The sequence below is a fragment of the Phyllosticta citriasiana genome, assembly GCF_038021145.1.
Source record: "Phyllosticta citriasiana strain CBS 120426 chromosome Unknown IWZ02scaffold_6, whole genome shotgun sequence".
Lineage (NCBI taxonomy): Eukaryota > Fungi > Ascomycota > Dothideomycetes > Botryosphaeriales > Phyllostictaceae > Phyllosticta > Phyllosticta citriasiana.
The window spans coordinates 2,067,373-2,092,579 of record NW_027117283.1 but is presented as its reverse complement, the minus strand read 5'-3'; the positions used below and the strand labels follow the sequence as shown (position 1 = coordinate 2,092,579).

Genomic DNA, 25,207 nt, shown 5'->3' with positions numbered 1-25,207 from the left:
TAGCCTTTCAAGGCCACGCGAACGGATGGATGGATGGATGGATGGATGGATGGATGGATAGATTGATGGATGATGAATGGACACCGACCGGTCGGATGGGCTAGCTGGGTAGGTAACAAGCGAGCGAGTAGGGTACCTACCTACCCAGGTGCGTGAATGGAAGAGTAACCTAACCACGCACGACAAATTCTTCTTGCTACTTTAGCCTTCGTACCAACCTACCTACTGACCCCTTCGGTTCTCTGTTGTATGCAGCCATCAATGAAAATAGTCAATGTCAAGACTCATCAAATACCTACCTACCCTTTTTCACAACCAAACCCGTGCATGAATTACAGAAACGAAATCAGGTAGGTTATTTCTATCTTTCTTCTTCACTGGCTAGCACATGGTGATTGATGCCATGGATTCAAATTTCATTCATTCAATCATTCACTCTTCTTCTTTATCCATCCCGTCTTCATCTTCTCGTCTATATATGTATTTCTCCAGCTACGCGTGGTAGTGGCAGCGTGGTATCGCGCAACGAAGCAAAGAAGTAAGGGGAAGAAGCTATGCCGCCGCAGCATGGGCATATAGTTCGTCCGTCCGTCGTTCGTATCGTCTGTTGGTATATCGTTGTTCTTCTTCTCTTGTCCGTCTTGCGCCCCTGCATCGTTGATGTCTTCTTCAGTCTTCTCTTCCTCGGGACGCACGCTCTCGACGGCGGACGCTGCTGCTGCTGCTGCTGCTGCTGCTGTCATCTCCACTAGCAGGCAGATACTCTATGCATTGAGAAAACCAAACTCTCTCGCATCACTTACTTCATCTCCCCTACCAGTGACAAATGCCACCCTCGCTATCATCAGCAGTCCAAACACCTGCCAAACCAACAATCTCCATCTCGCCGCTGGCGTGCTCGCCAACCTTTGTTAGACGAGCGCCGACGCTGCCACTGTTGCCGCAGCCGCCGAATCCAGACGCCACGCTCGTCGCGTCTGATGGGCCATTGTTGAGCAGCCGCCGCGCCCATGCGTCGATGGCCGGCTCGCCCGTCTCATCGCGCGCTTGCTTCAAGAACGGGATGAGCGCGGTTCCGCCCGTGCCACGAATGTTCTTGCTGTCGTTACCACTGCTGCCGCCGTGAATGCGCTCCGCACCCACGCTGCCGATGGCTGTAGGCTTGAACGGCGCCGCCGAGCCCGAAGCAAGGTTCGTGGGGCGCGAGCGGCTGCTGCTGCGGTTGCGCGTCTCGCGCGACTTGACGATGATGTAGCGCGACACCAGCTGGATGTGCTTGTCGCGGAAGGCGCGCAGCATGGCCAAACATGCGTCGTAGGCCGTAGTCAGAGCGCGGTCGTTAGGGCGGGCACGCACATACGGCCGAACGTTGGCAACTGACGAGACGGCCTCGAGGAAGCGGCGGTGTGGGCCGGGCATGTAAGTGCGCATTTCGTTGATGAAGTTGTGCTGCGGGACCGGGGGCGCGGATGCATCCTGTGACGGCGAAGACGTGGGACTAGGCGTAGCACCCGGGGCCGCCTTTTCTCCGGTTGGGCGGTGCTCGACGCCCAGAGCTAGATCGAAGAACTGGATCACGCTGCTCTGCGCATTGCTGCCGCCCGAGTACTGCACGTAACGCTGCGGCGCGTCGGAGCCGTCGTCGAAAATGACGCCGTTGGGTAAGCCAGCGTCGGTCATGTTCTTGGAACCGGCTAGATACGGCCTAATGCGGTGGTAAAATACGTGCGGATCACACTGCTCGTACATGCGCTGCAGGAGCGCGCCGAACTTGTCCAGCTGCTCGGCGAAGGAGCGAAGGCACTCGGTCACGGTTGCGCCGTCGTCGAGGCGGACGGCTTCAAACGCTCTAATCATGAGGGGTATGGTGGGTGCCGCGCACGCCTCAATGGCCACGGACACGAGGTAAAACCAGGATTCGTCCAGCGATCCCGTCATGGTGTTGAGAGTAAAAATGTTTTCGAGGTTGTCCACGGGGACAGCGGGGTCAAGTGGGCGCCAGTTCCACAGCACGAGACCAGCGTACGTGGCCACCGGAGGCAGTTCGAGGTGACGGCAGCACGAGAGGAAAGGAACCGAAATTGAGGGAGGCACTCTCTGTGGTCTGATATCAGCAAGTGACCAAACGCCGCCTGCGGTCTTGGGTCACTTACGTCTGCTGGCGAGTTGCCGCCCCAAATGTACGAGTGGGCAATGAAGGCGAGTATGGAATATGCCCTGCGCCATTCTCGCTCGTCGACCAGGTATTTTGTGGAGAGAACGGGGAGAGCGTCGACGACGCGCCTTATTCTCTGGGTGAGGATCAATGCCTGTAGCGATGCGACGGTCGTCTCCCAAGGCTGGTAGTAGGGATCGGGCAGAAACTCGAGGGGAGGCTCGGTGGGAAGGAAGCCATTGACGGGCGACACGTCGTAGTCGCTCAATTGTGGAATTTGCGGCAGCATGGTGGAGGCGGTTGTGTGGGCGCGAGGCGAGAGTGGAGCGCAAGAGTGCCGGAGGAGGTTGGGAGGACAGGTAAAAGAAGGGAGCGGCAGAAACGGCTGAAGACTTTTGACCAGACAGACGGGGACAGGAGGAGCGGCGGGTGATGATGTGGTAGACTAGCGGATAGTGCGAGAGAGCAGTCGCGCGGTGGATTACCTAATTAGGATGTGGGGTGTGCCGGAGGGGTATTTACAGAGGGCGTGATGCGAGAGAAGGGCGAGTGGAGGGTCAGGTCGGGTCGCGGGGCGCTGAGGTCTTATAGGAGGATGGATGGAGTGTGGTGGTTCGGTAGTAGGATTAGTCGTGTTGGACGGTGGTGGTGGTGTATGCTGGCTGGGTAGATGTGGGGCAAAATGTCCATTGAACAATGAGATGTGGGATACTGTAGTGCCGACTCGAAGCCGAAACAGGCGCAGACGAAACAAGCGGGTCAATTGGGCCATCATCCAGCCAGCCGATTCCGGCAGATCGAAAGACTTGATTGATAAAGAATGCTGCTGTGTACGAGTCTGGCGTGATGGTCGTGCCGTGCAGAAGAACATCACGGTCTACTCCAAAACCATCCATCAGGGTAGGAAATTAAAAAAAAAAAAAAAGGTAAAAAAAAAAAAAAAGGGACCAAGAATTGAATTAAAAATGACGTTTGCTAACTCCGACAGACGACCATTACAAACACCAATAACACACATACATCAACTCTCTCCATGTGAATGTCATCACTGTATATGCACCACCAACGCAGGAACCACCATTGAAGGCTCCCAGCAGCCACACATATGCAACATGCACATCACTCACCGAAGGCGCCGCCGCCCGTCAGCAATAGCCATCACACTGACGGATTGCTGTCTGTGTCGCTGTCTCGCGCGGCTAAGGCACCCATTATCTGATAAACCAGGTACACAGCCGCCCCTCGCCGCGGTCCGCTTCCACTGGTAACCACAATTGTTGAACCCATTCGTCTCGACATACTACTACTACTGCTCGGCCAGTCCGTTAGCCGCCCTTGAGCCTTTGCTATGCGCTCTCTGCACTCCTATATACAAAACCCCTTTGATGTAGAACCGCAAAGCCAACCAGCCAGCCAGCCGCCCCCTCGTTGGGCAGAGCGCAGACGAACCGGCGCATTTCAAAGCCGGACCGACCAGCCAGCCAGCCAGCCAATCGCACAAAAGGCCGATCAATCCTCAGCCCGGCGCAGTCATTTTGGTCAATTTACCCCGACCAGCAACAACGGTGCGAGAACAGCGTCCTCCTCATTCCCAGCTGTCTACCTACCTAGGTATACCCTACATGGACGAAACCCTAGCAGCAATAAAGTCCCTTGTAGTCCTCTGCTGCGCATCCCTCCTGTTGCATGGTCGACCGGTAGCGGGGACATCGTTGCTTCTGCCGCCTTCTTTCCAGCCTTCTACGGTTTCTCTTCCCTCCTGTCTTCTCTGCTTACAGCTTGGCTGGTTCCAGCCAGTCGGTTCTCATTCTTCCGCCATGCGTACTGTGCCGGTGCCATCAATAGTACCTCGACAAAGGGTCGGCTCGTCGTTGCCGGCACCGTCACCATGACGCCAGTTTGCTTGCTCACCTGCTGCCTGCCTTTCGATGGGCCGTGGTCGTGAAAAGACAAATGGGAGCAAGACAGCCGCCGCCCGGTGAAATTGGAGAAGAGAGGAAGCATTGTCAAAAACAGAAACACGATGTGAGGGGTAGCTAGCCAATCATTTGTGAGCAAAACATGATGCCAAAGGAGCCGAATCGACCACGGTGGTCTCACGATGATATGGATGCTGATTGATAATGCTGCTGTTGCTGCTGCTGCTGTTGTTGCCACGGCTTCATGGCCCACTGATGATGCAGAAGAATGGGTGTCGGGGATTAGGTCGGCTTAGAAGGAGGACGACGCACCGCAGTCCCCTTGGAGAAAAAATACACGTATGATGCATGCGTACATGCAGCTGGAGATGCTCATCAATGAATGCCCATCATGCTCTCTCGCTCGCTCTTTCTCTCGCTCTCTCAGTGTCTCGCTGTTTGAATTCGCAACAAACGAAAAGACGACTTCAAGAAGCTTTTCCCTTGTTCCTTTACTTTTTTCCCTGTCATGTTCCATTCCTATCCTTTTCCCTTCCCTTCCAAAGTGTCTCTCTGCTTATCCTTCTACGCCCTCCATTCCTCAATCAACCACTCCAGTCGTCCATCCATCTTTGACTCACTCCTAGAAACCATCAAGAAGAGAAGGAAACGACATGAAGCAAGCAAGCTGACCATGAGGGAAGAGGTTCAAAGAAAAGAAAAACCAACTCCGGGTATTACAACAGCGTATAGTTGGGTGATGAGTAGTTTGGTCGATGAGGAGAGAAAACAAAAAAAAAAAAAAAAGGAAAAAGAAAAGGGGAAAGACGAAAAAAAAAAAAGGGTCAGCCGCCGTCGCAGGTCGGCAAAGAAACCAAGCAAGACTAAAATGTTCGGCCACTTGTTGCATGCATGTGCATAAAATCTGTGGAGAAGTAGGTGTGTGCGCGCTTCAGAAAAGGTGAAAGGGAAGAGAAGAAACCCGGTCATCCCCAGAGCGGCGACCTAATGTCTGTCCCTCGGGTTTGGCCTCCCCGGGTGATACTACTCAAACACTGGTCGTCGATACGCTTTCGACTGACCCAAAACAAAAGTCTTCCTCGTACAGCATGCCCTTCTACCCAAGCGGCTGGCCTTTCAGTAGCGTGTCGTCATCTCTGTTGCTGCTCACCGCGTGCGCTGTTTGCCGAGTTAGCAAATCGGTCTTTGAAGACTTCAGGTTTGATCCTTTACCAGACTCGCTACAGCTGCCGCCGACGCCAGATCAGGCTTGCCGCTGATACTCCTCTGCGCCACGCGAGGCAGTCCGCTGCTTTGGTTGGATGACGCGCCTGTGTTGCTCGACCCGCTAGACTGCTCCTTTGATGCGCGTCGGATGCCGAGGTTGCCATGCAAATTACTCACTGTCGAGTGCCGACGTCCTGGCACCTTGGCCGGTGAGCCGTTGTTGCCAGAAACGTTCCTCGATCCAGTCGGGGCTGCGTTGCCTTGAACGTTGGCAGCACCCTGTGCGTTTTTGAAGCTCGTGGCCGGCGGTTCGGGCAGAGGCCTGCCTCGCTGCGGTGTCTGCGCCACCGTGTTCATGCGTCTGACGGGCGAATTCGAGTGCGAAGCAGCCGATCCGCCGTTGATTGTCGAGCGAGGACCTCCACGGGGGCGCTTGATACCCGTGATGAATTCGTGCTGCATCGCCTCGTCAGGCTTGAGACGGCGCTCGGGATCCCACCTAAGGCATCGAGCGATAAAGTCGAGGAAGGCTTCGTCGTTGCACTTGAGCGACTGCTCGAGCGTCTTGCTGCTCGGACGTCTTCGGCGGCCCTTGGACGACACAGTAACGCGGGGCTTGCCTAGCGAGTCGAAGAAGAGTTTCTTGCGGCTACTCTTTTCGATCAAGTGCTTCTCAGGTGGCCCAAAGATTTCCATGATGCAAGCCAATTGCTCCTGCTCATTCTCACCCGGAAAGATGGGAGATCCCGTTAGCAGTTCAGCAAGAATGCAGCCAAAACTCCACATGTCAATGGGCAGGCCGTAGTTCATGCCCAGGATGACCTCTGGAGATCGGTAGAAACGAGACTGGATGTACGTGTACACCTTTTCGTGCTCGAAGCAGCTGGAACCAAAATCTATGACCTTGATTTCGGAATGCAGAGGGTGAGCGAGCAAGATATTTTCAGGTTTCAAGTCGCAGTGAATGACGCGTTTGCCCTTGAGCAGCACCAACGAGCTCAGAATCTGTCTGGCAAAGCGTCGAATCAACTTGAGGGAAAAGCCCTTGAAGTCATGAGCCTTGATGAACTCGTAGAGGTTCATGCCAAGCAACTCGGTAGAGATGCAGAGGTGACCACGGAAGTAAAAGTGCTGCGTGAAGCTGATCATACTGTGCTTGTTTTCGGGATCCTGTGCAAAGTCAGATTCTGACCTTGCTCATCAAATACTCCAACTTACCCATTCGCGCAGCTTTTGCAAGATGTTGACTTCCACCAAAGCCTGTTGATGGAATCTCTTCTTGTTGCGAATAATCTTGACAGCGACCAACTTGCCCAACTTGTGATCTATGCATCTTACAACCTGACCGAAGCTGCCCTTACCGAGCACGTCTACCACCTCGTAGCGATATGCCAAGTGGTCGCCTAGCACGATGTTGTAGTCTCCACGGTCGTCATCGTAGCCAAAATTGGCCGTCTGAGCGTGCAAGTCGCCGACGTGCTTCTTGGCGTGCTTCGTGCCGCAGAAGTAAATGTCTTTGTAGTCGATGATTTCACCTCGCTCAAAAATGTTCAAGGGAACCATCTGAATCGCGGTGGCGGGCGAGACACGATCCTGAGGCTTGGCGCGCTTGCGCAGCTCGTCAACCTCTTTTGCGGCGTGTTCAAAGTCCTTTCTCCTAGCGGCAAGCCTCCTCATTTCCTCGTCTGCGGCCAAATCTTCGCGATCCAGATTCGTGTCCAACGAACGGGCTTTCAGCGTCGAGATTGAGTTCTTGGAACCGAGCATTTTGTGCATAAGCTGGCTAGAGGACGACCTGGTCACCGGCCCGGTGTACGCATTGGCCTGGTTGGTGGCAGGTTTTCCGGCGGAAGCTTTGCGCTCGCCGTTGCGGGTTTTCTGAGCTTCTGTGTCGCTGGCGAAGAGGGTGCTTGACGGTTTTCTGCGAGTCGCGGCTTCGTATGAAGGGCGCGGTTTTACGACGGTTTCAGTATCACTGACAGGGCCACTCCATGTGGTAGACGTCGGCAGTCGCGGAGGGGCCATGTCGCTGTGTTTGGGTGACTGGGACGGTGCGTCGCTGCTTGCCTGGTAGGGGACATGGCCTTGGGACGCTTGGGCCCTGTGCGAGCTTTTTGACGATGACCGTTTCCAGTTGCTCAGGCTTAATTTTCGGCGAATAGATGACGACGACGAAGGTGTTTCTGGTTCGGTCGACGTTACCGATGCCGTATCGAGCTTGTGCGGCTTTTCGATATTCTGAGCACGAGGTGGGTTTTGCCTGTGTTTCTGTTGCGCCGCCTCCGCTTTGCCGAAGTCAAACTCGTCGCTCTCTTTTGGGACCAAGTGGTCGAGTTGCGCTCCCAGCTTGGGTAAGGAGTTGGCTCCATATGGCGTGGTTGTGGCATTGCGTGCATTAGGGGTCGTGATCGGTTTTGAAGGGATCGGGGGGGGAAGAGATGGGGTTTCCGTGGATCTAAGATGGTAGTGAGAAGTACTGCTGCGCATTTCAGCGGCGATGGGTGTCTCTCCTTCATTCCGAAATCCAAAGGTCGCCTTTGACGCGGTTAGGGGAGTACTCGGCGTCTTGGTGTAGTTTCTTTTTGGCGGCGGGGTAGAAGAATCCCCATCACCATCGCCTTCAGAAGGCTGGAATGATGCAATCCGCTTGGCCGTTGGTGTGCTCAACGGGAGGAGATTCAACGGAGGCAACCGCAGTGGCTGAAGATTCTTCTTTCCCGTCGTTCCAGACGTCGAAGATGCAGTCCTGTCCCCTTCGGAGTCGCCCACAGTTAAACCTCGTCTTCTTTGATTAAGGGATCTGGTTTTCCTGGTATCCTTTGTAGCAGTCTCCGCGGGTTGATCTATCGAGGATAGATTGCTGCTATCACTCTCAGTATTCTGGATCAATGTTACATTACCGCTCCCCTCAGCACCTGGTGTAGCTGGTCCTTGGCGCTCTGGGTAGACTGGCTGGTCAATTTCCGTGTTTGGAGACTCAAAAGCCTTTGGTATCGCGGGCACTGGGGGTACATCCTCGGTTTCGGTGCCGGCCGAACTATGCACATTCCTGGGTTTGGGTGTTGGTAGCCGTGATGTCGATAAGATTTGCTGGCTGGATCGAGAGGGCAAGTTAGCATTCCCGCGCAGAGAATTGAGGCTGGAGCTATTTGTTAACGAGGTTCCAGCGCCGACAGGTCTCGGTATGTGGTCCGGGGTATTGCGAGCAGATGAAGAGGGAGTGACGCTCTTCCTCAAGGCCAAAGTCTGACTGTAGGGTGTTGTTAAGTGTTCCTGAGGCATTTCGGGTTGAGGAGTCGGGGGATCACGGGGCATCGCCGGGGTGCTCTGGGATATGGAAAGCCGCTTTAGTCGGCGTGCATCCGTAGGGCTTATTGTGCGCGCGCCTAGGCCTCCGGCATGGTGAAGAGATCCTCTCTTGTTCGCGTTTGAAGGAGTCCCTGCTTTCTGTCCTGTAGATTTTGATGGTGATCGCGCTGGGCCTGTGGTTCGGCCGAATTCCGAAATGAGCGACGAATAACTCTGGGTTGAGGGCGCAACCATACTCTTGGCCTTACTGCTGCGTTGCGCTGCTGCTAGGCGGGGCACGTCTGTTGCGCTGCGACTCGGGACCAGTGTTCCCCTGCGGTTCGGTTTGTTGGGTGACGAGGCGCGTCCGAAATTGCCGTGTGAGAGCTCTCGCCGGGGGCCAAATTGGGGCTGGATGTCGCTGGCATTCGGAGTGAAGCCTGGGCCTATGGATTTTCGAGGACCGCGAACTGTGGTTTCTGCCGATGAGAATGATGCAAAACCTGTGACGGGAGCTGGACCCAAACCCTGACTTTGGCGACGTGCGCGGTTCGACGCTGGCGCGGTTGGCGGCCCCATGCTGCCGGCTTCTGAATCCGTTCGGCTCGCGGCCTGCCTCCGCTGCGAAGTCCCAGGCCTGCCAGCTAATGACGAGCTGCTGGGGGCGCGGCTGCCGGCCCTTTTCCTGTCTGCAAAAGACGCCACGGTGTTGACGGTGTCGTTGTCACTCTCTTCCAGAGCAAACATTGTTCGGCCGCCTCCTGGAACAGGGAATTCACTGAGCTTGGGGCCGGTGCCGATGCTCTCGTGGAAGTCGTCAAAGTTGAACGAAGGCAAAAAGTCGGACGTGGACGAATGGCTTTCCGCCCGGCTTGGCAGCTTCCCGAAGCTGAAGCGCGGGTTTGAGCCGTTGGTGGGAGCAGTCAAGGACTGAGGTTCGCTGGCAGAGGTCGGCAGCCGGGAGGGATTGTTGTTGGAAGCGGTGGTGGAACCACTGACGATCCTGCTTCGACAGTAAGCTAGAGCCCCATTGCGCACAGGCCCGACATTTCGTGTGTGCTCATACCTCCTGCTTTGGTCCATGGCACGAGGACCCATGAGCGGTTTGTGGTCCCTCACTGTAGAGCTGCGTCGGCCAGCAAAGTTTGACTTTTGGGGGGCGGCGGAGATGTTTTGGGCCGAGGTGGAGGTGGTGGGTTTGCGCTGGGGGCTATCATTCTCGGTAGCGACTCGATTGGGGAAGCGCCTGGGGACGAAGGCTTCTGCTGTTGACAGTCGCAGCGTTAGCTCGGTGTGGCAGGGCCTCGGAGGATATGCAGGTACCCGGAGCAGGAGCTGGCTTACTTCCAGAGCTGGCAGAGTCGTCGGCGGCAGAGGAGAGGGCGACGGGTAACGAGGCGTCTCGATGGTGTCCTTGAGCGGACCTGCGCGTGGCCATTGTTAAGGGGGGGAGATTGGATCCCCAGAGGCCCCTCGCAGGTCGTGTTTTGGACCAATTTCAGCCGTGTGTGCCCGTCTCGTGGCTTGGAGATGGACTTGTCCGAGCTCAAGAGGGTGGAGCGGTCTAGGAGGGCGTCGTGGGTGCTTCCATGCCTAAAGCGGGCGGCGGGATCAGACGCAGGCGACGACGGGAGCGCAGCGTATGCAATAGGCGGCGGAGGAGCGAGCGGTTGCGAGGGCGGAGGGGCAAGGGGCAAAACAAGGCGATGGGCTGAACAGTAGAGCGCGGAGTGAAGGCTGGCGGCGCGGGGGGATGGAGTACCTGGCAGTTGGTGGTTCGAGGGCGGCGTGTGGGGGTGTGGATGGTGGAGGATGATGGCGGTAAAGGTCGATGGTTGCGAAAGGCACAAAGGGCGTACAGGCAAGACAGTATCATCAAATGGGCACTGCAGGCTTTGGCTGTTTTGGGCCAGAATCGCCATCCCGGCCGCCAAGCAGGGAACAGTCTAGCGCAGAGGACCTCGAGATAGATGCTATCTACACGTACCCATCGTATCTCAAAAACAACACGCATCTTCGGCTGCCCTGGGTGCCGTCGCGAGGAGAAACACGTTGTTCTTAGTCCAAAGGTCGTCGTCCATATGAGTCGGCCGCTGCTGCCCAGTCGTTGGCAGTGCTGCTACGGCAATCACATGTGTGTTGTCCATGCAGGCACGTCGGTTCCGTTGACTGACTAACTGCCCTCCCTACCTTTCTTTACCTTGGTACCTATGTAAGGTAAGGTAGTTAGGTGCCCTGGCCGCCCTGCCCTGCCCTGCCCTGCCCTGCCCTGCCCTGCCCTGCCCTGCCCTGGCCTGACCTGACCAGACCATGCGGGCGCCGCCAACATCACCACACCTGACCCTATCTATGTGCGTGCCTGACCCGGGGAACTATAGCCATGGACTTTGCCAACCGTGACGACCCTATTCCCGTCGTCTCCATCTCGCCCCCCAACGACAATCACCTGCAACCTCGACCGAATGCTCCCAAGCACCGCAGCAAGCGAGAAGCCCTGCGCCACTCGCTCTCGTCCGACAAGCTTAAAGGCAAGCTCGAGGAAAAGATCGAAACCTTCTGCAACCCCTCGCACTCGCGGTCCAGGAGCGACTCCATGTCTTCGTCTCAGTCGTCGCAGTCTTCGTCCAAGCTGCAGGACCGCGTGATGGAGACGTAAGTCCACCACCTGCCTGCCCATCTACTTTAGCGCGCATTCCCCCCGCTACTGCCTCTTGCTGTTTTCGGCTCTCCCATCCCAGCATGACCGTCTCAGTCGGCCTACTCTACATCATATCTTCTTGAACCTCTCGTCTTTGACTCTGCGCCTGACTGACCATGAACAGCCTCCTCAAGCAAATGATAGGCCCTGTCGCCGACGATGACGGCGGCGGCGGCGGCGACGACGACGACGACGCCGGTTCGCCCAAAGACCGTAGGTCGAGGAAATATGTCGATCGTCCGGGCTTTAATTTGGCTACAATGGGCTACAACTTTCGCCGCTTCAACGCCAGGTGCGTCAACCTCTGCCACCCTCACCTCGGATCCCTCTGATCCAATAACAGGGTTGGTATTTTGTTCGTCTTCGAGAACCGCCTTATCCGTCTCTTTTCTTGGAAGGACCCTACCCATACGCTTTCCTTCTTGGCTGTCTACTCCTTTGCCGTCTTGGACCCTCATCTCCTTGCAGTCCTTCCGCTAGCCGCATGCCTCTTTTTCATCATGGTGCCCGCCTACCTGGCGCGCCATCCTCCTCCACCTACCCATGGACCCACTGATATCCATGATTTCCACGGCCCACCTATCCGCCCACCCCAGAACATCAAGCCTGCTCCCGAGTTGAGCAAGGATTTCTGGCGCAACATGAGGGACCTCCAAAACGCCATGGAGGACTTTTCAAGTTTGCATGACGCAGCCATCACCTACCTTGCTCCACCCACCAACTTTTCCAACGAGGCCCTGTCCTCGGCAGTCTATATCGTGCTCTTCATCTCGGCTTGTGCTCTCTTTGTTGTGGCCCAGGTTCTGCCCTGGCGACTCGTCCTTCTCGTCGGCGGCTGGGTTGCCATCTGCAGCCTCCATCCCCGCTCTCAAGCATTCCTGACCAGCACCCACGTGGACGAATTTGTCCATCACCAGGGCGAGCTGTCCAAGACAGTGTTTGAAACATTTGTCGTTGGTGACGTTGACCTCGCCCCGGGGGAACCTGAGCTCCGCGAAGTCGAGATATTCGAGCTGCAGCGAAGAGTGGGAGACTCGCCCAAGGCCATTTATGAACCTTTTGTCTTCAGCACCTCGCCCTACACGCCCCTTTCCCAGGACCGTGTGGCAGGTGATCGGCCACGAGGGAGCCGGTTCTTCGAGGACGTGGAGCCTCCCAAGGGCTGGCGGTGGGCTGACAAAAAATGGTCGCTCGACCTGTCCAGCAGAGAGTGGGTTGAGGAGCGGTGCATTACTGGAGTCGAGGTCGAAGTTGAAGGGGAGCGCTGGGTTACCGACATTCACTATGATGAAGAGTTTGTGCAGTCCATCGCAGACGACGCCCCAGCCATTAGCCGTGCGATTGTAGCTGGAGGTGTCACTATGGCCAATGGGGCTGGCGAGTCGACCGATTCACTTGACATGAACAAATTGATGGCGAAGAAGGAAGTCAAGAAGAGCTGGGAAGAGGGCACTGGCACTGGCAAAAAGGGTCCCTGGAGAAGAAGGAGATGGGCCAGGCTGGTCCAACGACGGCCTCTTCCACCTCCTGAGGATCTTTACCTCAGTACCGCGCAGGCGTAAGTTCATCTTTCATTTCTCCCATCCCAACAATATTCCAATATATCTTTTTGCGTTAGCAAATGACAGCTACCTAGCTTCATCTTCGGTGGTGAACAAATGCTCTTTGGGTATGGCTGAAATCCCTGGAGTCATCATTTCCTTCGGCACCGACCATACATGTTCCCATACTGTTGTCGCCAGGTCCTTCCCTGCATCATGCCAACATGGCACAACCTTCTACTTGGACCCCCTCTCTGTGCTCCCGTAAACAAAAACGAATTGACCTTCGCTGCCTAACCCGATTGCCACTAATTCATTCGGAGACGGGAGCGAAGAGATAATGGCTGCGTGATTCGGCGAACAGTCGCCTCGAATCCTGTCATTTAATTGCTTTGGGCCCCTTGCTCAAGCACCCTTCTTCCCAACGCTCCATTCCCTTCCTAGAAGCCTTTCCGCCCGCCTCTTTCCTGAATTTGGTCATCCTGGCGGCACGGGTGAATAACGTCGCGACACGTCACACACCACCTTCTTCATGTCAATTTCCTTTGCTGTTGCACTAGACAACAACATCGGACGTTTTTGACAACATATCGCTGACTGAGCGTCCTTGACGCAGTGGTAGTGTAGATGTTCCCGCATCAACGACAGCAGCAGCAAACTTGACCAGATGAAACTGCTCCATGATACAAGCCTCGTACGCAGCCGCGCTGCACGCGTCAGTCGACACGCCGGTTAATTAAGACGTCTTCGACTTGGCGACCGTTGCGGTATCAGCCACCCGCTCTCAGACCATCCATCCAACGTCATGGACTGCAGGGTTTGGTCGCTGACTGCCGACTTTGACGCAGCGGAGATGCCAAAAATGGACACTTTTTTGGACTTATGGGCCAATCATGGCACTCTGTTTTCTTCCTCTGAGCATCGTCGTCTTGGTGAAGACCCTTGATGACCCAAGGTTTTCGAGTCAAACGGCGTTTCGTAGAAGGCGACCACGCCCCTGGCGTTTCAGTGAAGCTCAAATGAAAACGGTTGTCCCCCAAGACGTTGCTCTGGAATCAACCACTTCAAAGACTGAGCGTTTAGCTGTTTGTCCAGCAAAAGAATGGTCCCTCAACCGAGCGCTTGTTTTTTCAACGACTACAATGTTATAACTCACACGTCCATCTCAGCACGCGGTGATGAACTTTGTTCGATCGCGTCCGGAGACAAAGTCGATCCATGACTTTCTGCTTACAGACAGGGCTGTCGCTCGACGACGGACCAGATGATCGCGCAACATATATTTTGGTAATTTCTGTCCATACTGTGCACGAGATACTTGCGCAAGAGAGCTCGGACGATAGTTCAGATCCTTTGATGAGCCTCATGTGCTTCTCAAATGGGCTAGCTCTGGTTGTCTATGCTGTTTTGCACAGTGTCAGTCCAAATCCTCAAAGGTCTTTAGTCTGGCTTTGAAAGCAAGTAGGTTTGAGTCTGCTGCTTTCTGTTCCCTACTTCTCTCACTCTTCCTCTCCCCTATTTGCACGTGTATCCGGAAAAACATGCTCGAGAAGCGTCATGAGTGCTTCCTCCAAGAACAGCTTCAAGACGGAGCACTGGCGTGGGTACTTCTTTCCACGCGTGGGCTGCCCCTTCCTTCCCTCTCTACCTCCTTCCCACTAAGCTACTTCGTGCGCGGTCAGGTATAAAACCTCTCCATTCAGACTCTCCACTCCTCTCCTAAACACTCCACTTCAACCTCCAACCTTCATGATCTCAAACCCTCCGAAGCCTACTCTTCATCCCAGAACCAAGTCACGATGAAGGATCCCCTCAAGCGCCTCATCATTACCGCCAGCGGCACGTTTAGCAAAGATCGTGGCCCCGGCAATATGAAGAGGTGGGTTGAAAATGCTGGTGGGCGATGGTCGACTGTCGTCAACGATGAGGTCACCCATCTAATTGCAACCGAGGATGATTGGAAGAATCAAAGCCCAATCGGTGAGTTCATTTAGCGCTCTATTCGTTTGGCGTCCTCACCTGTACTTTTTGTCAAAGACCAAAACACTAACACTCTTCTTGGGCAGTCAAGGATGCAAAGACTAGAGCCAAAATTCACATTGTGACTTACGATTGGCTCGAAGATAGCCTCAGAGCACAGCACCCTTACGCCCCAAAGAAGTATCTTTGGACGACCGTCGAGAAAGCGAAACAGGCCGCCAAGAGCACCACTGGGAAGAAGAGGAGGGAGAAGAAGGAGGAAAGTGAGGAGGGCAAGTTTACTTCACTTCACCTTGGTTTTGGTTTAGCGCTGTTGCTGACACATAACAGTGAAGGACTTCAAGAGGGGTGCGGCAGCAGCCAAGCGGAACCTCCAATCCGGTACGTCTGAAAACTCTTCAGCGGAGTCCGCGGCAAAAGAAGCGACGAGTAAAGACAGAGGAGCATGCGGTACCCGAGGTAGAGGCAGAGGAAGAGGAAAAGCAAGGTGCCGAGGTGCAGGCAGAGGCAGCGGCAGAGGCAGCGGCAGCGGCAGAGGCACCAACACAAGTAGAGGCACAGGCAGAGGCAGAGATTCAGGCAAGGCCAAACAGAAGAGCAACGCAACGACGGACGGTCAAACAGAGCACATCTCGGACAACAAATCTCCATCCCGCAAATCGAAGTCCAGAACTCGCTCGCCCTCGCGCACGCGCTCCTCCTCCTCCTCCTCCTCCTCTCCCAGCCCGACGCCGGCTCAGCCCCATGACTCCTCTGTCCAAAAGCTTGAAGCATTCCGCGCTGCTACTGCTGCTCGATGCGCCGAAGCACTCACTCAAAAGATCCGCTCTAACCTCTCATCATGTGCTTCTCCTACAGACAACTACCATGTTTACGTTGACTTGACGGGATTCGCGCACAACATTACGTTGACGCGTGTCAACATTCTCACCAACTCGTCCGAGATGATCGAGCTCTGTCTCTACGAAAGCAACTTTGAAACGACCAAATTCTATGCCGTTCACATTGCGTACTTTGGTTTCAACGGGGTCGAAGAGAAGAAGATTTTGATCAACCCTGGCGCCAGCTTCGACGAGGCCTTTCAGATGTTTCGTGCGGCGTTCAAGCGCGTCTGCCTGATTCCATGGGAGCAGCGGTTCCTTGGTGACTTTGTGAAACGAAAATGCTTCCAGCGTATGGAGATGCATAAGCGGGGTCAGAAGGAGATGGAGCGGTTCGGCGAAATCTTTACATTCGAAAAGTCAGATGGCACGTTCGCGGATCCACAAAAGCCATGGCTGAACGATGACGAGGACGACGATGACGAGGAAGAGGCAGAGGCGGGCGCTGATGGCAAGAGGAAGAGGGCGGGCGATGGCGCCAAGAAGAGGAAGAGGAGAAAGAAGGGTGCGGAGAACAGCGATGACGAGGAGCGCGAGAAGGGTCCCAAGATGCTGTCGGCCGAGGATCTCGAGGCCTGCGCCGTCAATCCGTTCAAGTACTATCCGCCGACAAAGGGCAAGCCGAGAGGCCTGATGCCTGCTTTCAACGTCGAGATTGGTAACGACGACATGAAAGCCGACCAAGAGTTCCTCACAATACCCAATCTCTGATGAGTCATGAGTATTGGTGGTGTGGTCACAGTCGGACTAAATACGACCAAACCGACGGCCAAGCTGGAGGACTCGATTGAGAATGGGATGGATGGATTTAGGGGTAAAAGTTGATTGAACTTAGGCAATTTGGTTGGATTGGCACGGGAAATCTGGGCATTGGGAGGTTGAGCAGGTAGCCTGAGGTCGATATCACAGTACCTAGATGGCGAACAAATGGTGAATGACTGCTTCGTGAGCGCGTCCAAGGAGCTGAAAGAACATTTTCCAGGTGCCAGGGCAGTGGTGAGTGGCAGCTCCCAAGATGCAGTCCCATGGCGGTGTATGATGGCTCTCCATGAGCCCTAATAATATTGCCTGTTGGCATGTCTGCTGTCGGGGAATTCGAGACACGCAGAATACGACCGGCAGGGACGATGTCATGGTGCGGCTGTGCGCTGAGGCGGTGCGGCGGTCGAGCCACAGGCGGGTCCAGCAGATCAGCGGTGAGAGATCCAGGAACCGGCATGCGGGGGGCGCACCACTCCGGCGACCATCCTCGACTTAATTAATATCTGCCTCTGCCCTCCTGGATATTTCTTCTACGTCGTCCACTTTCCAGTTCTATCTCGTCATTGAATACTTGTCATATTTCACCATGTCTTTCCCCAGCACCCAAATCGGCCACAAGCGTTAGACCCTACCCGGACCCTGAACCCCTGTCTCCAGCAACTGACCGCGTCTCGCAGCATTCTCCCACCACGGCCACGAACGAGCTGGCGAAGTCGAGGCAGAATATGACCGTCTACGCGACCTGGCCCGTCAAGAGCATGCAAAGCGGAAGGACTGCTTTGACAAGGCGCACGAAGCCTACGAGTCTGGTGACGGGAAGGCCGCCCACGACCTCTCAGAGGCCGGCAAGCGACACGGCGCCAAGATGGAAGAGTACAACAAGCAGGCCTCCGAGTACATTTTCCGCGAGAACAATGCGCCGGACCGCGTCGATGGCGATACCATTGACCTCCACGGCCAGTTTGTGGAAGAGGCCGAGGACATCATCGAGGAGCGCATTCGGTACGCTCAGCAACACGGCCAGAACCACTTGCACGTTATCGTTGGCAAGGGAAACCATTCAACTGGCCATGTGCAGAAGATCAAACCTCGCGTTGAGAAGGTCTGCCGCGAGCTGGGCTTGCAGTACCGCACCGAGGAGAATGCCGGAAGGATCTATGTTGATTTGACTGGCGGAGAGGCTCATCTGCCGTCGCACTTGGGCGGTGGTGGCCAGATCCCGAGTCACCACATCCCCAACGGTAACCAAGGCCAACAGCACCACGAACAGCAGCACCCGCAGAGCGTCAACTACGGCGCCCACCACGAAAAGCCGCAGGAATCGCATCAACACGCCTCGTACGCCGACGCGGCTGCCGGACACGACCAGCCCCAGGCCCACCCGCAGAAGCAGCACCACAACAAACCACAAGGTAACTACCAGCAAGGCGGCTACAACAACCAGCACCAACAAGGCCAAGGCCAGAACGATGAGATTGACGAGATTGTCAGGAAAGGGGTTCCGAAACTTGTTCGGGCTCTCAAAGGCTGTTGCGTGGTTATGTAAGAAGGCCAAGCTGCGGTCGTTGTCGTCGTCCAAGTAGACGCACACGCCGTCGTCTTGCCTTGCCCTGCCTTGCCCTGCCCCCGCGCGTCGTCTGCGTTCCGTCGTCGTCCTCGTCATTTTCGCGTGCGCTTTCACGTTCGTCGTTCCGTCGTTTTGCGTTGTTTCGTGCGTTCGTCCGTATCTCGTTCGCGTCGTCGTCGTCATCTTTTACGCGCTTCTTCGTTCGTCGTTTCCGCCGTTTCCGCCGTTTCCGAGTCGCTATTACGCGTTCTATCCCGCTCCCCGCTGCGTTGCACGCTGTCCCATGTGGCCGTAGAGATACCCGCAAGCAGGGGGAAAGATGAATATGGGGGAGGTAAGTTATCTTTGGCTGGGTGGTTCTCATTTAAACACGCCACGCTCCTTTTTCGCTGCAGCATTTTGGTTACCAAAGCGGAGGGAAAATGTGGATGCGAAAAATTGGCGTGGCTTTTGCGGCACCATATAGCTCCGGGACACAGGGTGACAGAAAGAGACAGACCAAAAGGGCCCGGAGCCTCCATATCCGGGTCAGTATTTTATCACAGGCATACAGGCAGTTTAATTGGTACTTGTTGGTACCTACCTACGCTACAACTGGTAGCAAATACGTAATCTCGCCCAACCGTCTCTTCCAACAATTCACGTTCTTTGATTTTTGCTTGTCTCCCCTCATCATCTTAACATTCAACCGAACACGCCTCTCCCTCTCCACAATTGCTCCAAACAAGACAACGCAGACCAATCCCTCAAAAATCTCACCCTCCAAATCCGACAGAAAAAGATATCCGCATCCACATCTCGCCAACGGCCTACCTTCCTTCCTTCCAAGCCGCAGCAGCACCTCCCACTTCCCACTTCCCACGTTCCCTACCAAATGGAAGCTCAAGAACCACAACAAACACGCCTCGAGCGCTTCGTCGACGACCAAATCACGGCACAACACATAGCCGACGCCTCGCGCCTCTTCTCACTCCACTACGGCGTGTGGGGCCCGCTCGCGTCGACGCATCTGGGCAAGCGGGCGCGGCAGGGGAAACGCGTGCAATTGTCGCCTGTGAGGCTGAGGAGGGAGTTCTGTGCGGAGTCGACGGGGAGGGAGAGGGAGAGAGAGAGGGAAAAGGGAGGACAGGGACACGTGACGGATGTGCACAATGAGTGTGTTCGCGCTGTCGTTGGTGCTGAGGGAGGGGGAAACGGCGGAGAGGAAGAGGTCGTCGGCCACGCACTGGCGACGCGCTGGACTGTCCCGATCGACAGCACTGCCGCCGCCGACTTCAGCGACCGGCAGCGTCAGCCCGTACATGTATGCTGGATCACGCCAGGTCGTCGTGCACGCGGCGTGGCGGAGGAGGGGCATCGCTACTGCCGTGAGTCACTCCCCTTCCCTTCCTCTCCCCCTCTCCGTCATCCCCCCAAACTAATCGCTCTTCCTTCTGCCCCAGATGCTCCGCCTTATCCACTCCGCCACCCCTACTCCCACTCTCCCATCCACCCTCTTCGCCATCCTAACCTCGCACGCGGCGACCCTGCGAGCCTGTGCCCGCGCCTTCAAAAACGGCGCCTCGCTGCTCGACGACGGCGTGCTCGATCTGGCGCTGATACGGCGGCTGGCGCCGCCGCTCGTGCGCGGCGCGCCGGTCAAGTACGTTTGTGAGGCAGAGGTGAGGGGAGGGGGAGCTTGTTTGATGGCGAGGGCGAGGGCCGCGGCGGGAGGGACGACGACGGGTTGGACGAGGTGGTGGATGCAGCTGCTGGTGTTTGGTTGCGAGAGGCGAGGGCAGAAGAAGCAGATGCGCAAAGGGAGCAGCGAGAAGAGGGCAGAGACGGAGGAGGGGATAGAATAGGTGGGAGAGGAGGGAGATGGAGAAGCGGCGCCATCGCCAGCGCGTATACCAGGTTTTATCTGGATCATGCGGAGCCGGATGAGGCGATGGCGGTTGCGCACAGAGCGGGTGGCGGGAAGTGGGTTTTGGGCGACTTGGAGGAGGGGTGCGAGTTTTTGGTGTTGATGGAAGGGTGTTGACTGTGTTAGCTGGAAAATGTGTGAGGGGGCGGGTTTCGATTTTTTCTGGTATGAAAGCTAGAACGACTCTGAGGGTCGGATATTGCGGACTATTGATTCATGGGGTCGAGTCGAGGTTTAGGACGAGAGGTGGATTCAAATATCGAGCGGCCTCATGCAAACCTGTAAAAGTTCCGTAGTGTGAGTCTTTTCGAGGCAAGTGTAACACATGCATAGCCCCCACATTCTCAAGTCGATTGAGCGCACAGTCAGGGTGAAATCATAGTTCAACTATTTTCAAGACTTGTTCTTCATCTCGCGAAGCGCCGCCATTATATCAACAGGGTCAGTCTTTCCGACCTTTTGTTGAATTTCTGGGTCAGTCACTCGCATAAAGACGTTGTGTTGCTGAGATTGTCAGCCTGGGTTGTTCTTCATAACATTCGCTTGTCTCACCTTCTCGTCTCCAATCGTGAATTTGCCCTGAGTCTCCTTGTTCTGCTGGGCAAATTTGTCCAGCTTCTGGACGGCAGCATTTTGCAGAACCTTCTTGCCAAACGCCACATTTCCTCTTGTATATTCGTGTCCAGGATACACCTTCGTGTCATCGGGAAGTGCAGCCAGCGTCTCGTTCAACGCCTTGTGCATCTCCGCAGCAGTACCCTCGAAGAAGCGCCCGCATCCACCAATGAACAGGGTGTCTCCCGTGAAGACAACCTTCTCGCTTCCGTCCTCAAAGAAGTAGCAGATGCTGTCCTGGGTATGGCAAGGAGTGTGGAGAGCGGTGACCGTAATGCCGTCACCAATCTTGAACGTCTCTTTGTGGGCCGGGGTGTGTGTCTTGTGCACGCAGTCCTCGCCGCCTATAATGGGAAGCTTGAAGTGCTTGAGGATTTCCCCATTGCCGCCAGCATGGTCGTGGTGATGATGGGTGTTGATGATTTTGGAAAGCTTAATCGCGCCGCTCTCGGTCTTGTCTTTAAGAACAGGAAGGACTCTGAATTGCTCGTCAGTATACAGAAATACATCTGGACCAAACACATGCTTACTCTGGCGGATTTGCGGGGTCAATGATCACAGCCTCTTTCGTCTTGTCGTCGGAAACGAGGTAGGCATAGTTATTGCCCGTCCCCTCCCCTGGCCAAGAATCAGCTCGAGTACCTTGGTGGCCTGTAGATCCGGGGCCAACCTACACATCGGGATCGACTCGACATGCATGGTTCGGGCGAATGGAATCTAATCTTGGTCAGCCAGAGCTTGCTTGGTCCATTGGAACCGAATGAGAAAATACCCTAGCCTTGGTGCGGAAAACCGATTGAAAAGAAGATCTTTTGGCAATTGAAGCGAGGAAGCTCATGAGGAGAACAGCGGCAGCGATTGAGATGGTGCGAGAGGAGAGCATGCGGGAAGCTGGCGGGAAACTAATCGATCGGTCACCGAAAAGGAAAGACGTCATGCGGGTTTAAGACTTAAAACCGTCTTCACGTGACACAAAAAGTTCACGTCGCTTCCAATTGGTCGACCACACAGCTACCAACCTTGACTAGGCACTCTGATCCAGTTGGACATTGCCAAACACCATCCGCCAGATCACAACGCCATGTCGAGTTCTCCACTGGTCCTGCCAGGCCAGTCGCTTGGTGCCGCCGACAAATACGCCCCCGGTCCAGGAACACACATCAACGGTTCCGATCTCTACGCGTCGCTTCTTGGACCTGTCGCCGAAACCAAACTCCTCAAGCGCGCCGCAAACGCCAGCACGAACACGAGCCTGCCTTCATTATCTGTCACACGCCCCTCTGCTTCCTCCACTTCGACTCTTGCCAGTGCGGGAGCTGCAAATATACTGCCAGAGGTTGACTCGGTCGTCCTGGCGCGCGTGACGCGCATGACGCCCAGACAAGTGACAGTAGAGATTCTGGTCGTTGGAGAGACAGTGTGTCGCGATGGATTTCAGGGAATAATCAGGAAGGACGACATCAGGGCAACGGAGAAGGACCGCGTGAAGGTGGGCGAGTGCTTCCGCGTCGGAGATATTGTGCGTGGTATTGTGGTAAGTCGCGGGCCCTTCCCGAGGAGTGCGATTCAGTCACTTAACCTTGGTCCAGATTTCGCTCGGTGACCAGTCGAACTACTACCTCTCCACTGCATCAAACGAGTACGGCGTAATCATGGCCAAGAGCGAGGCTGAAAATCAAATGTATCCCATCAGTTGGAAGGAATTCAGGGATCCGAGAACGGGATTGACTGAGAGCCGCAAAGTCGCCAAGCCATTTTGAAGAGCATCCAGCCAGCAGCTATGGCACTCACCGAGATACCAGCAATAAAGCGCTGACTAGAGATGACGGGTGCAGCGCTCCAATATGCGCCTCTTTGTACGTGGATAGCATCCCCACGAGTCGCTCCCAGAGGAGTCACATTTGTTGAGAGGGATGCAATTGGCAAAGTCCAAACGCTTGGACTTTATACCTGCCGCAAGATCGCATCGAAAGGGGAGAGCCGGCGCGGTTTTGAGGGATTGAAAAAGTCAGCTGCATATTCATCCCAAATGATGAACGCAAGCGCTTAGCGTCGATCAAAGCTGTAGACTGAATCCAAGTGCAGCTGGACCAGTTTTTGGTCACTAACAGCTAGAAAGGACAGTCAAATCCAAATCCCTTGAATGATAATCACCAAGTGTCCTCATCATTTGGGGCGGAGTGGTGATGGCTCTTGTCAAGGTGGAAAACAATAGGATCATGGGTGTGAAATGGTCACAGGGGATTGAAAGGCCGGAGAGGAATTGCAGGGATTCGGCACAGAATAATCCATTCGCATCACATCAAGAATCCAGGATTTCGACGTGATTGTGGAACAAGAAAATGTCTTAGGTGAGGTGCAAGTCTATCAGAATCTTCGAATCTTTGTACACGGCTCCAATCGGACAAAATCAAAATCTCCTTCTCCAACCCCTACTGCGACTAGCCTACTATTCGGAGTCGGCGTACATAGCACGGCCCTCCTTCGAGTTCAGGAACTCGTTCCTACGACAGACAAATCGATTAGCCAACAACGCTCCTCGATGAGGCGCCAAAGCCACAGATGATAGTATGCTCACCTCTCGATTGCCCAGTGCATGAGGAAGTATCCGCCAATCATGGAAGGAGCCCAGAAGAGGATCTGCTGCCTCGTGCGGCGGAAGGTGTTGAAGATGGCGTTGTGGAACGCACCACCAAGGGCACGCTGACGGTTCATGGAAAGACCGTAAGAGCTGACGCCCTTCTGGGTAGGGGAGCCTGCGTGTTTGTGTCAGCCATTGACACGTCCAGAGGGTGGATTGTTGCGAGGTCGGCGCAAGGAGAAGAGGTCGAGCGGACGTGGACATCGGACACTCGAGGGCGTGTGGGAGATCAAAATCGCATACCGAAGTCACCCCATCCTCCCATGTACCTGTGGCGCGCAGCGTGTTAGCTCTGTCCGGATGAAACTGGTGGCAGCCGCGGCGTTTTCGAAGCGCAGCTTGAAGGCGAGAAGGACGTACTGGTTGGGCAATCTCTCGCCGCCGCCACCCATTGTGTCGAAGCCGAGATGTGAAGTTTGAAATGGTTTGAGAGGAGGTTGAAGTTGATAGTTGCTGGCGACACAGCTGGACGAGAGAGAGGTTGAGTTCGGATGTCTTCTGCAATGTCCAAGTCCATGTCCGCCGAATCGCAGCGAGGATGAAGCAATCGAGTCTTGGCGTCACGTGGCCGTCGGCGCGCGCGATCTCCGCGAAGAGATGTCGGTAGTGGACATGGACGAAGCTTCCATCGGCGCATCACCTCACGCCTCCACGCCTCCACGACCGTCGTCCCTCTCCTTCCGCATCCCAGCAACCGGCCGCTCCATTCGCAGCAATGGAGGCAGTTTTTCAGCGCGTCTACAAATGGGCCGTACCCGGCTTCATTGCGCTCTCCGTTGCTCAAGCTTCCATCTACGACGTCCGAGGCGGCACCCGCGCAGTCATCTTCGACAGGTTCCAGGGTGTAAAAGAGACGGTGGTCAATGAGGGCACTCATTTCCTCATCCCATGGGTGCAGAGATCTATCATTTACGATGTGCGCACGAAGCCAAGGAACATCTCCACCACAACTGGTAGCAAGGACCTGCAGATGGTGAGCTTGACGCTCAGAGTGCTGCACAGGCCTGAAGTTCGGATGCTTCCCAGGATTTACCAGGTATGATCTTGTGTTGCGAAGCGACGTCCATCTCCAATACCAAGTGGTCTTGGATTCATCCACTGACACTGCGACTCTAGAGCCTTGGCACCGACTACGACGAGCGTGTTCTTCCCTCGATTGGCAACGAAGTGCTCAAGGCCATCGTCGCCCAATTCGATGCCGCCGAGCTCATCACCCAACGTGAAGCTGTTTCCAACCGCATCCGCACCGAGCTACTCAAGCGCGCCCAAGAGTTCAACATCGCTCTCGAGGATGTCTCCATCACGCACATGACCTTTGGCAAGGAGTTCACCAAGGCTGTAGAGGAGAAGCAGATTGCGCAGCAAGAGGCGGAGCGCGCGCGTTTCGTCGTCGAAAAAGCGGAGCAAGAAAGGCAGGCCAACGTCATCCGTGCTGAAGGTGAAGCCGAAGCCGCCGACACTATCAGCAAGGCGGTCGCCAAGTCAGGAGACGGTCTGCTCCAGATCAGAAGAATTGAGACGCAAAAGGAGATTGCGACAATGTTGGCCAAGAACCCAGCGGTGACGTACCTGCCGGGTGGCAAGACGGCTGAGGGAGGACAGTCTGGAGGCAACTTCCTGCTGCCTCTGAAGGGATAAGACACAGGGGATCAGAGATGAAGTAAAAGTAAAGAGGCATGGTGATGTGAGTTTTGGCGTGTATACTCATTTATGGCCCGGTTTTGTGTAACTCCGGGAACAAATTCTCCTCTTCAATGAAGAAACAAGCTCTCAACTTGCCGCAGGTCACAGAAATCTGGGACAGAATGTCATGTGTACGCGTCGGGCACCTCACTACGGACCCCACGATTATATGGCCCAGGGTTAATTCTCATGTTCATAGTTCCGGACACCAACGTGACGTCACGGTTGCCGGCTTGGTACAACCTAATCTATATAGGGTGCAATATAACCGATCCACTTCTAAGGTCATCGATTAATCCACCGATAAATTTTGCAACTCTGTCGTGAGGATTTTGATGAAACGGTGGACGATTTTAAGTCATTGC

At 55.2% G+C, this 25,207-nt stretch overlaps 11 protein-coding genes across 11 annotated transcripts; 7 read left to right on the top strand and 4 right to left on the bottom strand.

Annotated features, from left to right (window-relative positions):
- Nucleotides 1-813: 813 nt before the first annotated feature.
- IWZ02DRAFT_490608 (Indoleamine 2,3-dioxygenase) lies at nt 814-2,444 on the bottom strand (the record flags this gene model as incomplete). The annotated part of the gene is made up of 2 exons (XM_066769674.1): nt 814-2,097; nt 2,154-2,444. 2 exons carry the CDS (start codon nt 2,442-2,444, stop codon nt 814-816), a joined length of 1,575 nt encoding a protein of 524 aa, XP_066623434.1.
- Nucleotides 2,445-3,049: 605 nt separating this feature from the next.
- Nucleotides 3,050-4,355, top strand: IWZ02DRAFT_451720 (uncharacterized protein). Its single transcript, XM_066767539.1, has 2 exons — nt 3,050-3,080; nt 3,142-4,355. Exon 2 carries the CDS (start codon nt 3,504-3,506, stop codon nt 4,098-4,100), a length of 597 nt encoding a protein of 198 aa, XP_066623433.1. The 5' UTR covers nt 3,050-3,080; nt 3,142-3,503; the 3' UTR covers nt 4,101-4,355.
- Nucleotides 4,356-5,286: 931 nt separating this feature from the next.
- IWZ02DRAFT_355827 (uncharacterized protein) lies at nt 5,287-9,411 on the bottom strand (the record flags this gene model as incomplete). The annotated part of the gene is made up of 2 exons (XM_066764296.1): nt 5,287-6,450; nt 6,499-9,411. Coding segments are annotated over 2 exons (4,077 nt in total), but the record flags the coding sequence as incomplete, so codon positions are not given.
- Nucleotides 9,412-10,948: 1,537 nt separating this feature from the next.
- IWZ02DRAFT_433163 (integral peroxisomal membrane peroxin-domain-containing protein) lies at nt 10,949-12,828 on the top strand (the record flags this gene model as incomplete). The annotated part of the gene is made up of 3 exons (XM_066766270.1): nt 10,949-11,220; nt 11,391-11,558; nt 11,610-12,828. The coding sequence occupies 3 exons, from the start codon at nt 10,949-10,951 to the stop codon at nt 12,826-12,828; spliced, it is 1,659 nt and encodes a 552-aa protein (XP_066623431.1).
- A 1,454-nt stretch (nt 12,829-14,282) lies between these two features.
- Nucleotides 14,283-16,428, top strand: IWZ02DRAFT_267123 (uncharacterized protein). The gene is made up of 4 exons (XM_066763440.1): nt 14,283-14,787; nt 14,874-15,059; nt 15,118-15,168; nt 15,646-16,428. Exons 1-4 carry the CDS (start codon nt 14,607-14,609, stop codon nt 16,377-16,379), a joined length of 1,152 nt encoding a protein of 383 aa, XP_066623430.1. The 5' UTR covers nt 14,283-14,606; the 3' UTR covers nt 16,380-16,428.
- Nucleotides 16,429-17,016: 588 nt separating this feature from the next.
- Nucleotides 17,017-17,976, top strand: IWZ02DRAFT_469649 (smr domain-containing protein; the record flags this gene model as incomplete). The annotated part of the gene is made up of 3 exons (XM_066768739.1): nt 17,017-17,050; nt 17,108-17,715; nt 17,800-17,976. The coding sequence occupies 3 exons, from the start codon at nt 17,017-17,019 to the stop codon at nt 17,974-17,976; spliced, it is 819 nt and encodes a 272-aa protein (XP_066623429.1).
- An 895-nt stretch (nt 17,977-18,871) lies between these two features.
- On the top strand, nt 18,872-19,651 carry IWZ02DRAFT_433160 (uncharacterized protein; the record flags this gene model as incomplete). The annotated part of the gene is made up of 1 exon (XM_066766269.1): nt 18,872-19,651. One exon carries the CDS (start codon nt 18,872-18,874, stop codon nt 19,649-19,651), a length of 780 nt encoding a protein of 259 aa, XP_066623428.1.
- Nucleotides 19,652-20,296: 645 nt separating this feature from the next.
- On the bottom strand, nt 20,297-21,401 carry IWZ02DRAFT_490603 (hydroxyacylglutathione hydrolase; the record flags this gene model as incomplete). Its single annotated transcript, XM_066769673.1, has 5 exons — nt 20,297-20,407; nt 20,456-20,996; nt 21,049-21,136; nt 21,193-21,235; nt 21,291-21,401. 5 exons carry the CDS (start codon nt 21,399-21,401, stop codon nt 20,297-20,299), a joined length of 894 nt encoding a protein of 297 aa, XP_066623427.1.
- A 198-nt stretch (nt 21,402-21,599) lies between these two features.
- IWZ02DRAFT_377015 (uncharacterized protein) lies at nt 21,600-22,278 on the top strand (the record flags this gene model as incomplete). The annotated part of the gene is made up of 2 exons (XM_066764922.1): nt 21,600-22,052; nt 22,108-22,278. The coding sequence occupies 2 exons, from the start codon at nt 21,600-21,602 to the stop codon at nt 22,276-22,278; spliced, it is 624 nt and encodes a 207-aa protein (XP_066623426.1).
- A 555-nt stretch (nt 22,279-22,833) lies between these two features.
- On the bottom strand, nt 22,834-23,778 carry IWZ02DRAFT_451689 (cytochrome b-c1 complex subunit 8). The gene is made up of 4 exons (XM_066767538.1): nt 23,520-23,778; nt 23,403-23,428; nt 23,097-23,274; nt 22,834-23,022 (listed from the first exon to the last, which is right to left on the bottom strand). The coding sequence occupies exons 1-4, from the start codon at nt 23,549-23,551 to the stop codon at nt 22,968-22,970; spliced, it is 291 nt and encodes a 96-aa protein (XP_066623425.1). The 5' UTR covers nt 23,552-23,778; the 3' UTR covers nt 22,834-22,967.
- Nucleotides 23,779-25,191, top strand: IWZ02DRAFT_481940 (band 7 family-domain-containing protein). Its single transcript, XM_066769134.1, has 2 exons — nt 23,779-24,195; nt 24,276-25,191. The coding sequence occupies exons 1-2, from the start codon at nt 23,875-23,877 to the stop codon at nt 24,795-24,797; spliced, it is 843 nt and encodes a 280-aa protein (XP_066623424.1). The 5' UTR covers nt 23,779-23,874; the 3' UTR covers nt 24,798-25,191.
- Nucleotides 25,192-25,207: the final 16 nt, after the last annotated feature.